This window comes from Polypterus senegalus, chromosome 2 (genome assembly GCF_016835505.1).
Source record: "Polypterus senegalus isolate Bchr_013 chromosome 2, ASM1683550v1, whole genome shotgun sequence".
Taxonomy (NCBI): domain Eukaryota; kingdom Metazoa; phylum Chordata; class Cladistia; order Polypteriformes; family Polypteridae; genus Polypterus; species Polypterus senegalus.
Window position 1 is genome coordinate 134101430 of NC_053155.1, and position 13915 is coordinate 134115344.

The 13915-nt window shown below is 35.9% G+C and overlaps 1 protein-coding gene across 1 annotated transcript in view; it reads left to right on the forward strand.

Annotated features, from left to right (window-relative positions):
- The window catches only part of grk1a (G protein-coupled receptor kinase 1 a), a 44405-nt gene that overhangs the window by 1773 nt on the left and 28717 nt on the right, over positions 1 to 13915 (forward strand). Inside the window, exons 2-4 of the mRNA XM_039746095.1 lie at positions 2230 to 2357; positions 11779 to 11936; positions 12492 to 12575. Of these exons, the coding sequence (XP_039602029.1) occupies positions 2230 to 2357; positions 11779 to 11936; positions 12492 to 12575 (370 nt within the window). The remainder of the gene's footprint in view (positions 1 to 2229; positions 2358 to 11778; positions 11937 to 12491; positions 12576 to 13915) is intronic.

Below are 13915 nucleotides of genomic sequence, written 5' to 3' on the forward strand. Positions count from 1 at the left end.
TTTAATAAATCATGGCTTCTTCAACATGTTGATATTAGGGTCAGGCTTTGGAAAGCACAGTATAAATCTAAGCATGCAACCTGCCTTGTGTTAACAGTTTAGGCTGGTGGTATCAGCTGCAGGCTATGAGGCCAGAGTTGACCCTATTTCAAATAGAAGCTTAAAGCCTTAGCAGTAACACTGACCTCAGGTTAATCCAGGACCTAATCCAATAGAGGACTTTTGGGAAGCAGTAGAATAGGATGAATCCAGCAAGAATGTGTGCTCAAAAATCTGCTGGAACCCCTTGATGCCATGGATCAAAATACCTAGTAAATGTTAACAGGACCTTACTGAATCCATGCATTGAATAATTCAATATTTTTTTGAGCCAAAGGGGGTCCTACTGTGTACTGTATAGCAAAAATAAATAAAGTAGCTATTAAGTGTATATTAACATACAGGAGATGAAAACAAACATTAAAAGTGAAAAACAAGCTAAGGTCAAAACCAAACAATCAAAAGAAAACTAAGCACCAAAACCCAAAATGTTAACAAAAATCTGTCTAAAAGTAACCATATACAGTCATTTGAAAAAGTTTGGGAACCCCTCTCAGCCTGCATAATAATTTACTCTACTTTCAACAACAAAGATAACAGTGGTATGTCTTTCATTTCCTAGGAACATCTGAGTACTGGGGTGTTTTCTGAACAAAGAGTTTTAGTGAAGCAGTATTTATTTGTATGAAATTAAATCAAGTGTGAAAAACTGGCTGTGCAAAAATTTGGGTACCCTTGTAAAGTTGCTGATTTGAATGTATGTAACTGCTCAATACTGATTACTTGCAACACCAAATTGGTTAGATTAGCTTGTTAAGCCTTGAACTTCATAGACAGGTGTGTCCAATCATGAGAAAAGGTATTTAAGGTGGTCAGTTGCAAGTTGTGCTTCCCTTTGACTCTCCTCTGAAGAGTGACAGCATGGGATCCTCAAAGCAACTCTCAAAAGATCTGAAAACAAAGATTGTTCAATATCATGGTTTAGGGGAAGGCTACAAAAAGCCATCTCAGAGGTTTCAACTGTCAGTTTCAAAAGGAAGGAATGTAATCAGGAAATGGAAGGCCACACGCACAGTTGCTGTTAAACTCAGGTCTGGCAGGGCAAGAAAATACAGGAGCGGCATATGTGCAGGATTATGAGAATAGTTACAGACAACCCACAGATCACCTCCAAAGACCTGCAAGAACATCTTGCTGCAGATGGCGTATCTGTACATCGCTCTACAATTCAGCACAATTTGCACAAAGAACATCTGTATGGCAGGATGATGAGAAAGAAGCCCTTTCTGCACTCACGGCACAAACAGAGTCGCTTGTTGTATGTAAATGCTCATTTAGTCAAGCCAGATTCATTTTGGAACAGAGTGCTTTGGACAAATGAGACAAAAATACAGTTATCTGGTCATAACAAAAAGCACTTTGCATGGTGGAAGAAGAACACCATATTCCAAAAAAAACACCTGCTACCTACTGTCAAATTTGGTGGGGGTTCCATCAAGCTGTGTAGTTAGTTCAGGGACTGGGGCAATTGTTAAAATCGAGGGTCAGATGAATTCAATCCAATATCAACAAATTCTTCAGTCACAAAGTTGAAGTTACGCACGGGTTGGATATTCAACAAGACAATGACCCAGAACACAGTTCGAAATCTACAAAGGCATTCATGCAGAGGGAGAAGTACAATGTTCTGGAATAAAAAAAAAATAGTCCCATTACTCAAGAGAATCTTTAATATACTGTATATATATATATATATATATATATATATATATATATATATATATATATATATATATATATATATATATATATATATACTGTATATATATATATATATATATATATATATATATATATATATATATATATATATATATTCACAGGGTGAGTAAAAATTATGTTAACACTAATGGTATTGCTATTAATATACTTTTAATATACAATTTTTGTGGATAATTTATGTGACACATATTTTACATGTGTTGAACATTTTGGCAAATTGGTTGAGACATTCCTGTAAATCATCTTGCACATATGAAGTATGTTTTGTGAATCAATTGTTTCTGCCATTCAAATGTTAACATAATTTTGACTCACCCTGTATCTATATATTCAATTTTGCACTTGAGATTTTGAGTTCTCCTTCACAAGCATCAATATTCTTTGTTGTCTTTTATATTTATGTTACAGGGTGCCATGGTTGAAAAGCGAATCCTTGCCAGAGTCCACAGCCGTTTCATTGTCTCTTTGGCATATGCATTTCAAACCAAAACAGACCTCTGTCTAGTGATGACAATCATGAATGGAGGAGACCTAAGGTAGGGAATAAAAATGATAAACCACAGCAGACACAATACTCTATATATTGTCCTTTCTTTTTGCTCTGCATAGAAGTAACACAGTTGAGTGCTCTGATTTCAATTAAAAAACAATGAAAGGCATTCTAAAACAATCTTGGATGTTTGCATTCATGTTATAAAACACTTAAAATTAACAACACCTAACTTTGATATATAGCTGAGTGATAGTACCCGGGGGAGTAAATGCTAACATTACTCAAAGTTATTGTCTGCTTTTTTATTTTTTTCATTTTTCAATTTTTTTACTATTTAATTTAATATTGTTTCTTTGTATCAGTATACTGCTGCTGGATTATGTGAATGTCCCCTTGGGATTAATAAAGTATCTATCTATCTATCTATCTATCTATCTATCTATCTATCTATCTATCTATCTATCTATCTATCTATCTATCTATCTATCTATCTATCTATCTATCTATCTATCTGTGTGATACCACCATAGTGACTAGGCAGATGATATCACAAAGTTAATAGTTCCTGCCATTCTGTAATAAAGTATGTTGATTTCTAACTAAAAAGAACTGAGAACAAATTGAATCAATCACATCCACATTTATTAGGGCATAATAATCCTCAACAATATCAGTTTTTTAATCATTGTTTTTAATAATTCAATAACAGAATAATAAAAGAAGATATAAGAGGGAAGAATGATAAACGTAAAACAACAAAACCCCACATCCCAGCCTAACCCAATCCCAGCCTGTGCTAAGGGGTAAATATTATAGGATAATCCAGTCAGCAGAGAGGAAGGAGAGAAAAATGGTCACAATCGGACATTCAATACCACAAAACAGTTTCAGGGTGTTGCACAAAACCAGGATTTGAATAAGTGAGCAGCAGCAGTCCAACTTTCAGTTGAATTGCTGGAGACACCATTAATCCAGGATACTGATAAATCAGGGTGGATTCAGTTAATAAAAGGAGGACTGACAGTTTTTAACTGTAAGCAGCACCATTATTAATAAAAGCCTGATGCCAGCCTATCCATTGTTCATGGTCTTAAAAGAATGGACTTTAAACCACAACTCTACCAGTTCAATTCCCATCACTCCCTTATTTTATGATCCTGAGTAAGTCATATAACCTGCCTGTTTTCCAGTTGAAAAATACATGTAAACAATTGCAAATTCTCCAGATCCTGTATATCAAATTGAATAAAGCTAAATTTACACTAATAAGTTTTTCTCTTTCTCATGACAGCTTTTTCATGCATCCAGCAGCATATAATAAACCATTAATCATGCATTGAGGCTTGGTGAAAGGTTTATTGAGCATTACCTAAGTCATGACTACAGAAATGCAGCTGAAATTATGGTAATCGAATAATTTATTAAGCATGGAAAGTTTATTAATAAGGCAGCATTTCTCAGCCTTTAAGTATTTGCAACCCGAGTTTTCATAACAGTTTTAATTGCGCCCCCCTAATATTTTTTTCAAATGTAGATGCATATTTTATTATACCTACTTAACTTTTATCGACATTTATCTAACTCTGTATTTATTGTTCTAGTATCAGAATGTAGTTTAAGTTAATTTGTTTTGGTTTGAACAGATGTTTTTTTCATATTTTTGATTCTTGTTTTCTTTTTTTCACATCTTCGAGCCCCATTTTTGTTACTTCGCACCCCCCTAGGGGGTCCACCCCACAGGTTGAGAACCACTGTAATAAGGGATACAGTATACTTTTAAAATGTACAGAACACTGGCCTTTGTGTCGGCATTTGTTACTGTGGTCTAACATTTTGTTACCAATCTTGTGCATTTTCTTGAGTTCAAATATAATAAGCGATAAGGATTAATGTTTTTTAAAATTTCCTTAATGTATATACCACAGCAATCAATAATGGCTCATTATAAAATATTGTGCACAAATGTCTTTAGTTATACTATATTATCTTATTGTTGTAATTCTTTATATTATTTCAAATCTCTCTCTCTATTATAAAAAAAATCTTGCGATGAGACACTTTCACGTCACGCGAGACGACAAGTCAAGTTGTGGGCGCCAAAGTGTAAGGCAAGATCAAGCACGGGTAAAACGCGTGCCGAAAGAAATCTCTCAGTCCAAAAGTTAATTTTAAAAATATTTAGTGAAAGTTAAAAGTAAATAATCCACACAAGAATAAAGGAAAAATAGTTACACACATAGAATAAAAGGCAAAAAAAAGAAAAACGTATCTTCTCTAAACTTAGCTTTTCTTGAGAAACTAACTATTTCTGTACTTAAAAGTTCTTTACTTCTTCTTTCTATACTTAAAGGTTCTTAATTTCTTCTTCTGTACGCCTTAAGCGTACGGTACAGTACTTAAATAAGCACTGTTTTCTTAGAGCTGTTTCACACACTCAAAAGGCCCGTAGGCTGGTTGGCACGGTTTAAAACCTTATGCCTTCTACACCTTACACCTGGCAAGGCTGGTCACTAACTGAAGAATAATGTTTACTCAAAGCTGTTAGAAATGGCAAGAATATACCAATACAATTCTACTTACAGGGGTTTTAGGAACTTCCCATAGATTATGCTTTGTCTTGTAGTAAAATATTCATGAATCTTATAGAACTAGGAAAGTGGCTCTTACACAAGTCATACTTACAACCTTTGGAAACGAGTCCAGTGATACACATGCAGAACAGGTTAGAGATAATGGAAGTAGGAAAATTAGTCAGATATCGAGCCGCACCCAGCCGCTCAAGGAGGTCGTCAATGCGGGGCATGGGGTAGGCATCGAACTTGGAGATCTGATTCAGGCGTCTAAAGTCATTACCGAAAGTTTTAAAAAATGAGAGCAAAGATCACATTAGCACAAAAAAACAGAAAATATTACTCGGTGAAATAAAGGCACAGCGAAAAGAGATTGCATAGTGTTTAAGGATGTCTGAGGGAGTGACAAGGCAGTGAGACAAAAGGACAGCTCCCGCGGTGTGGATCCGTCCGCTGTCGAGCTGTTAGGCAGAACAATGCGTTCCGGCAAAGCGCGGGAGTCATCATTCCACTGCTCCCTCTTAAAGGAGGCGGCGTGGACCGAAATTGATGGTCCAGGCGCCGAGGGTCTTGGGGCCTGGGCCGGGAAGAGTTCCTGGCTAGTCCCTTCTCCGCGGAATCTTCGGGTCAAGGTCCGTAGCCACGGAAGGTCCCCGAGACACCAGCGCCCATAGGGCCTGCCCTTGTGCACGGCGTGGAGGCGCGGGAGGGTGCCTTTTCCCCTCATGACAAGATCCAACGAGGCCCGGGGCGCGAATGGCTTACCGCTGATTCTTTTAGACCAGTCTTGTCCCAGGATCACTGGGAAGGGGGTCAGGTAACACAGCGACCGCCATTTGGATTGGTTCCCCTTCCAGGTAAGATAGCAGTGGCGAGCGATATGACCTAGTCCCCCTGCTGTACAGGCTGAGAGCAAAGATTTAAACACTTTGAAGTGCCACATGGTGCGAGGAGTGGTTTCCCATGCAGATCAGTGAGACAAAAGGACAGCTGCTGTACAGGCTTTTAAACATTTGAAGTGCCACACGAAATGCAGATCACGCGGCACAGCAGCAGCAGCAGCAAGCCAGCAGCTGATCGAGTAAAGAGGAGGTAAAACAAAAACTGTATTTGTTTCCCATTGTATCACCGTTTACGAGGGGATTCGGAGGAGTGGCCGTGTCTCCTTGGTGTGTGTTCAGCCCACCTGTTCACAACGACGTGTAGCACTGGTTGGGGTGGGGGGAAGGGGCTGGCAAGCAAAGCAAGCAGGGGGTGAAGCCCCCTAGTTTTCAAAAAATTATAAATTGATCAATGCTGAATACTATACCATACTTTAGTACTTTCAGTGATCTGTTTGTTTTGATAACTGCTAGGTGTATATAATGACATTCATCTTTTACTAAGCTTCAACCATCAATATTTATACTTTAATTTATGTGGTTTTAGCCATCAGACTTATATAACATTATAGAGTTCAAGAATAATTGTTGTAGCGTATAAAGAAATTAGATCAGATGTCTAGAAATTCTTAAAAAAAGGCCAGGAAATAGACTATAGTCTCACCATAAAAAAAGTCAGAAAATGAATGATGCAAAATTAACTAGAAGCAGACCTCAAGTCATTCTCTTCCAATGCACTTCAGTTCAATGTTCCCTTACCTCTGAAATTTGACAGTACACAGTAACAGTGTTGTCTGTGGTGTGTGTGTTTATTTACCTTTGTGTGATGTTCCTGTTCATATTTTGGCATTCTTTATATCAAAAGGGCTATCAAAATGGCCTTCTCCTTTCACCACACATACATTGCAAAACACGTCTTGGAATCAATGTGAAAACAGAGAAAAAAATCTTGTAGTCAGTCATGCATTACGATTCACTTGAGATGACAGGTCAAGTAACCAATGAGTGGTGACATTTTAGGAACCGCTACTCCTTACGTGTAGTGTGCCTTCCATGTCAACTTATCGTCAGTTGTTGACACTAAGAGGTAATACTGTGATGTACCCCCCCTTGCATCCAAACCAATCCATTCCCATAACTCTCATTTTTCAAAGATTTAACTTAAAATGCAAAACAAACAACAATGTTTTGAACACCTACTTATTAAAACAAATGAGAAAAACTGCATTTTTATGGGCATGCCTTTTTGAGTATGATTTATTTTAAAATTTCTTTGTACGCCCATTTTTTGTTAGTATGCTTTACATGAAATTTAATTTAAAAATTGTATGTACTTATTTTTTATTGTTAAAAGATGTTCTTTGCATCATGTATCTGCTATATTTATTAAATGATATATTGGTGTCTCCTCTTTAAGAGGGGACACCAAATATCCTCCACCTTCTGGTTATCAACCAGTGCCACCCAATTACAAAATATTCAGAGGAAACACTGCACTTCATAATGGTAATGATCAGAAACTGGATCTGTCAGGCATTAGTAAAGAGACACTAGCAACACCTGAATTTCAGTTGTCACGACCACACTAACATAAAGAACTTGAATCAGCCAGGCAAGATGAACACTGTCAGACCATCCTAATGCTGGGCAGGCCTGACAACCAGAGGATGCGGTTGGTATTACTGAAGAGTAAACTTGGTGAGCATAAGAAAAAAAAGAGAAGTAATCTAAGACATAAAGGACATCAGGTACCACATCGACAGGTAATAAAAAATAATAAAGATACTGTTTAATCTGTGTTTGTAGTGGACCTAATGATTAAATAAAGACTTTTTGTCATTTTGAAAGCTTATTTTATGCAAATGTATACTTAACATTCAATACAAAAATAATCCTTAACATGGACTGGCATCTTCATTGTTGTCTTTCACATCTTGTCCTATGCCTTTTACCTTACAGGCAGGCAAAAATAATATAAAACAAATGGCAAAATCACCAGTAGATGTCTCCTAAATATTTCTAAAAACTGCTTGTAGTAAGCTTTCTTCCCTTTTTAGTGGAGCTGTTTTTCATGGAAACTCTGGGTTTTTCATTTAATGCTTACATCATCCATCCATCCAATATCCAACCCGCCACATCCTAACTACAGGGTCACAGGGGTCTGCTGGAGCCAATCTCAGCCAACACAGGGCGCAAGGCAGGAAACAAACCCCGGGCAGGGTGCCAGCCCACCACAGGCTTACATCATCGCGGTGTAATAAAATCTAGCATTATAAGCGTCCAGATTGTTGTCATTATACTTAAAATTGTCCGTCACTATGGTGTGAAATGGTTTGCAGTGCACCATCGGTTTCTTTCATTTTATATTGTAATTGAAAACTGATTATGTGAGGTTGTTTATTATTTTACCGATTCACTTCAAGTAGAATACAGATTGAAATTTCAAACAGCTGAATTCCTTTATAAAGATGAAATCTTAGCTAGCAATTCTCATTTTGTGCACAGAAAAATAAGAGTTAGGATATGTTTTACAGAGATCTTCCCATGTCATAGGAAACTGGAATCTATCACAATGGAAAGACACAAATATGCCTAGGATAAGGCATCATTTCTTTTGGAATTTGTTGGTTTATTCTTTCATGTCTTTAAGTTTTAGATTTTGCTTCCTTAGGGCCTGAAGTTTGGCAAATAAATAATAATAATATTATTTTAATAATATTATCAGGTATATCAATAGAATTAATTGAACCCACTTTTGTGAAGGGAAAAAAGTGGACATTTGAAAATATTTCATAGTTTCTTAAAACATCACAATGCAGGTTTAGCTTACTGAGTAAATATCTATCAATGTATAGGAACTGTATAGGGAAATGTATAGAAAAATGTAATAAAAAGTTATTATTCATGTCAAAAAGTAGACAGGATTTAAATGACACATTGTTGGACTTTTAACTTTTCACTACCTTGTAGTTTCTCCATTGTATATAACTCCCATTGGCGTATTGGCAGATTATGTGAATATGTCCTGTGTGTAGACTGTCTGCCTTGTTTAGACAGAATTACACTTTGACATTTCCTTTTTACTTTTTGGCACATTCATGCAAAGCTCATCTAAAATACTGTAGATTTTTGATAATAAATAAACTAGGGGGCTTTGCTTGCCAACCCCCGGGCCTGCGGTAAATGCTAGCCTCTTTGTGTATGGGGATGCGGATGTACAATTTAAACAGATTTTTATTTTCATGGGAATCATTACATATGCATAATAGAACTATTTTACATAGTAAAAATCATAGTAAAAAATAGTAAAACGTAATAATTTGAAGGTAAATTATGTTTCATGTTGCATTAGACTTATTCGTTGCATTATACGATTTTGTTCTGCTTGACTTTGAAATTAACATGCAAATACTTTTTAAACTTACACTTTTACTGTAAAGCTTCAGTAAAAAATGATTTTTTTAATTAAATTTTCGTCAATATTGCATTGAATTTTGATTCTGTGTTTGGACTTTCATCGTGACAACGAAACGTATAACTGCCTGCAACTGAATTTTGTTTCTTTCTGTCTATTAGATAAAATGACTTTCTCAAATGTTAGGCTCTGAGACTTGTTAATTGTCTATTCTAACGGGAAACTGTTAATGTTTTAATACAAATGGCATATCAAGATCTTCTTTGTTGTCTAATGTTATCCACGGAAGATATACTACATTACCTTTTTTGGATACACCCTTCCTTCTACAGTAATTCGTGCGGTGGAAGACCAGACAGTATTAACGGTTGTAGATATTCTTCGGATATTGTAAGTTGTTGTTTTCATCTTCCACATGATCACCACCAACCGTTTCAGCATAGTCTATTGATATGCATTTAACCAATTTGCCGTGTAACCGAACGACATTTTTGGTGTTCATTTATTGAACTTTATCATTTCTTGATGCTAGGATTGCCCATGTACACTTTTTTTATGTTGATAACCCTTCATGATGAAATTCTTCAATAGGATTTGGACATAATACGTCGTCTTTAATTAGGAACTTAAAGTGAGGAAAACGTTAACATTTATAAGAGCTGAGAGACCAGGAACCGTGTCTGTCAAAAGCATTCACACAAATGAGAGGTGAAAGGACCATATGTGTGGTTGAATATGGTTGAGAGGCGGGCATGACTTGAAAAAATCTCATGGCCAAAGTCTCATCTCGCGGGACTTGAAAAAACCTCTTGAAAAAACTCTTGTCTCATCTCAGGATTTTTTTAAATAATAGTGAGATGTAATTGCAATATAAAAAGTTAGAGGTGTTATTACTAAAAAGTGAAGTGCAAGTCAACTTTAGTGTCAGAAAGCCTGGCCCGAGGAGAGCAAAACACTAAAAATGTGCCATTACTTTCGTCAAGACATCTGATGTTACTGACTGTTTTGTCTAAAAGGTGACAGAGTCAAGGGATGATTTATTTATATTTTTTAGCCTTCTCTAATGAAGAGGCAATAATCATGCAGTCAAGGCTTGGAATGCTCTTACCATAGGTCTCTCGCTGGAGGCAGTACACCAAATTAAAAATGGCAAATAGTCTAGACATTCTGGATCAGCTAGTTTAGTATTTAAGTCTCTGGTCCTAAAATTGTCCAGCAGACCTCACAAAATCATAACATACCCTGGCAAGACATAACGAGGCATTCAATTGCAATTACACATTATACCGAAAGGACTCTTTAGCAATACAGTGGATGCCATATCAAGCTGCTGCTATAAAATTGCTCAGTTTTGGAAAGGTTTGGTGATTTTACGTGAGATTCCTAAATGCTGAATTACAAATTGTGGAAAGATGAATGACTGCTTGCTGCCACTGACAGATAGATAGATAGATAGATAGATAGATAGATAGATAGATAGATAGATAGATAGATAGATAGATAGATAGATAGATAGATAGATAGATAGATAGATAGATAGATAGATACTTTATTAATCCCAAGGGGAAATTCACATAATCCAGCAGCAGTATACTGATACAAAGAAACAATATTAAATTAAATAGTAATAAAATGAAAAAAATTAAAATAAAATTAATGTTAGCATTTACTCCCCCGGGTGGAATTGAAGAGTCGCATAGTGTGGGGGAGGAACGATCTCCTCAGTCTGTCAGTGGAGCAGGACAGTGACAAAAGTCTGTCACTGAAGCTACTCCTCTGTCTGGAGATGACACTGTTCAGTGGATGCGGTGGATTCTTCATGATTGACAGGAATTTGCTTAAAGCCCGTCGCTCTGCCACAGATGTTAAACTGTCCAACTTTATTCCTACAATAGAGCCTGCCTTCTTAACGAGAAAAAAGATCTTAACACTGAGCTGTTTGCTTACAACTGTATCCAAATAATGGTGTTCCTGCTCTTGTCGCATTAATGGTCTTCTAGGTAACTCATAGTGCATCTGTCCAATCTCCATTAATACCTAAGTCCAACACTAAAAGTTTTATTAAGTATACAAATGGTGTTTTGTGTATACAGGAAGTAAAAGTCAAATGGCCTGATTGCCTTTGTACACACCATCCATTCTTTTTTTCTCGACTATTTAGTTTTACTACCCCCTTTTAGTTTAGAATACTTCCAGCCAGGAATTAGAAATCTCATCAGTTTTGCACCATTGAGAATCCTTCCTTCAAAACCACCAGTGCCATTCAACCATGTAATTTAAATATACCCTTTAGCAGCTGAATGCATATAATAACTTTAGACTAATCTGCTTCAAGGAGAATGTTTTTGAAATAAGAAGAGTATTCTTAACTGTTGCTCAAAAGCCACAGATTGATATCTTAATTGTCAGTAAAATAATGTTTGCTTTTAAATTATGCTTATTTAAAAGAAAAGCTAAACAAAAGTTGTGCAAGTTCTTTAGAAGTGAACATTTTTTGTTATTAATTTCATATTAAAAAATTATTTTTAGGGACCATCCTATTTTTCTAAGCCTGTATTTTTCATAAACCCTTCCAGTTTTCTCCACTTTTTTCCTTAGATACCACATTTACAATGTCGATGAGAACAACCCTGGATTTGATGAACCTCGAGCTTGTTTCTATACAGCCCAGATTGTCTGTGGGATGGAGCACCTTCATCAAAACCGAATAATTTACAGAGATCTTAAGCCAGAAAATGTACTCTTGGACAATGATGGTAATCTCCTCCACACATTCCAATTCTTCTGTTCAACTGGCACGTTGTATTGCCTGTATAGTTTTGAACCTGACTCTGTCTAAGCAATACCTTAATCTGCTTAATCACCTGAATGGTGGGGATGTCAAAATGGCAATGTGGCTAAAGCTGGAATCTGTCTAATGGTCCCATTTCCATCATAATACTGTGGACATATGACAATCGTGCTGTTTAGTACTTTACTTCAGAAATACCAGAAGCTTAATATAACATTTGAAGTAGGTTAAAGTGCAAATGGCACTGCAGCCTATACTGTATGTCAGTGGCTACATGGAAACTCACGGTTGTTGAAATAAGAATGTCATTTCATATAATCAATCAAAGACCACTAACTAAGCAAATCCTAATCTTATCTCTTCTACAGTTCTAGTTCTTATGTATCTATCAAGGAATTTTTAAAGTTCCAACAAAGGGATTGGGTGCCTATTATTTTCCTTCTGATAAAGACAAAAACTTTAAACATGCTGTGAAGTTACTGCCTTTATTTCACTGCATTAAGTGGTGTTTGTTTTGCAGGTAATGTACGTATTTCAGACCTTGGACTTGCAGTTGAATTGAAGGACAATCAAACAAAAATAAAAGGTTATGCTGGAACTCCAGGTACGGCGTTTTTCTTCTAGCCTGATTTTCAAATGGTTTTGTTCCACATAAGCTGAATAATGTTTCTCAAAGATGTGTCGTTCAAGTGTCAAAGTATGAATAATATGCCTCTTTTGCTTTTCTGTTTTGCTTCATGTGGAATAAGAAAACAGAAACAAAATTTTCTTTGTTTAAAGTCTTTGTTTATTAATGTATCGTTACATTTTTTTTGTTGCACTAGTGGTCATGCAAAATTGGTAACTTTCATTGCATTTATTTAAAATCTACAAATGGTTATTAAAGATTCTGGGAGGAGGTGATTCTGTGAGGTCTTCAAAGAACTACCAGAAGGGATTTGTAAACTGTAAACCAACAATAATTTGCCATTAAATGGTCTAATACACAAGGTGAGACATAGGTGGGGTGTGACTGTCACTGACTGTGACCGTAAAACTAAAGAGTACAACACTTAAGAGGGACCTGTAGCTTATAAAAATAATATAACTTAAACAAAAATGTCAGTTGTTTGTCTAAAAATAAGAAACCAACTAGATTACAATTTTTTTTAATTTTACATATTTTATTTTTGAAAGCCGGGGCATTGCAATGGTATGTTTAATAATCAAACAAATAATAACAACATAACATGTACAACCATTTATTTCAAAATGAGTACACAAAACAACAAAGGAAAAATAGAAATACAAAAAAAAAAAGCAAAACACAGTTCAACCACTACCTAAGAAATAGAGAGAGAAAGAAGAGGGACACAAGCAAAACAAGAAAAATCAAACTTTTAAATATAATAGAACAATAAATCACATAAGAGAGTCAATCACAGGCCCTGCATTCTTAAAATAACATTAATGAATACTTGCCATGTTTTAAAAACATATCCTCTAGAACGTCGCATACCCACTGAGTTATAGAAGATGGGTGGAGATTCTTGACAAAGGCAAGTCTGTAGTTAGTAGTGTGGTGTAGATTATTATAATTTGATTTCTTCCTTTACACTTTAATCCCATTCAGAAGTACACCAAAAATTGCCATTAATGGATTAGGAGTGATTATTACACTAAGGCCGTCTGAGAAGAATGTCATGTTCTTGTCCAAAATGATGTTAATCTAGTGAAATCCCAAAACACATGGCCTAGGGCTACTGGAGCCAGATGACAGCACGTACAGGTTGGATCTTTCTCTGGGTAAATTTTGGACAATTTCAAACGAGATAAATGTGATCAGGATTAGTAATTCTTTGACAAGCAGAATACAGTTTTTGCTGTTATGCTAAACTAGCCCAAGAACATTTGGACTAAGCATCTGAGCTGTTAAAAAATGAATACCTAATACGCCATAATTAA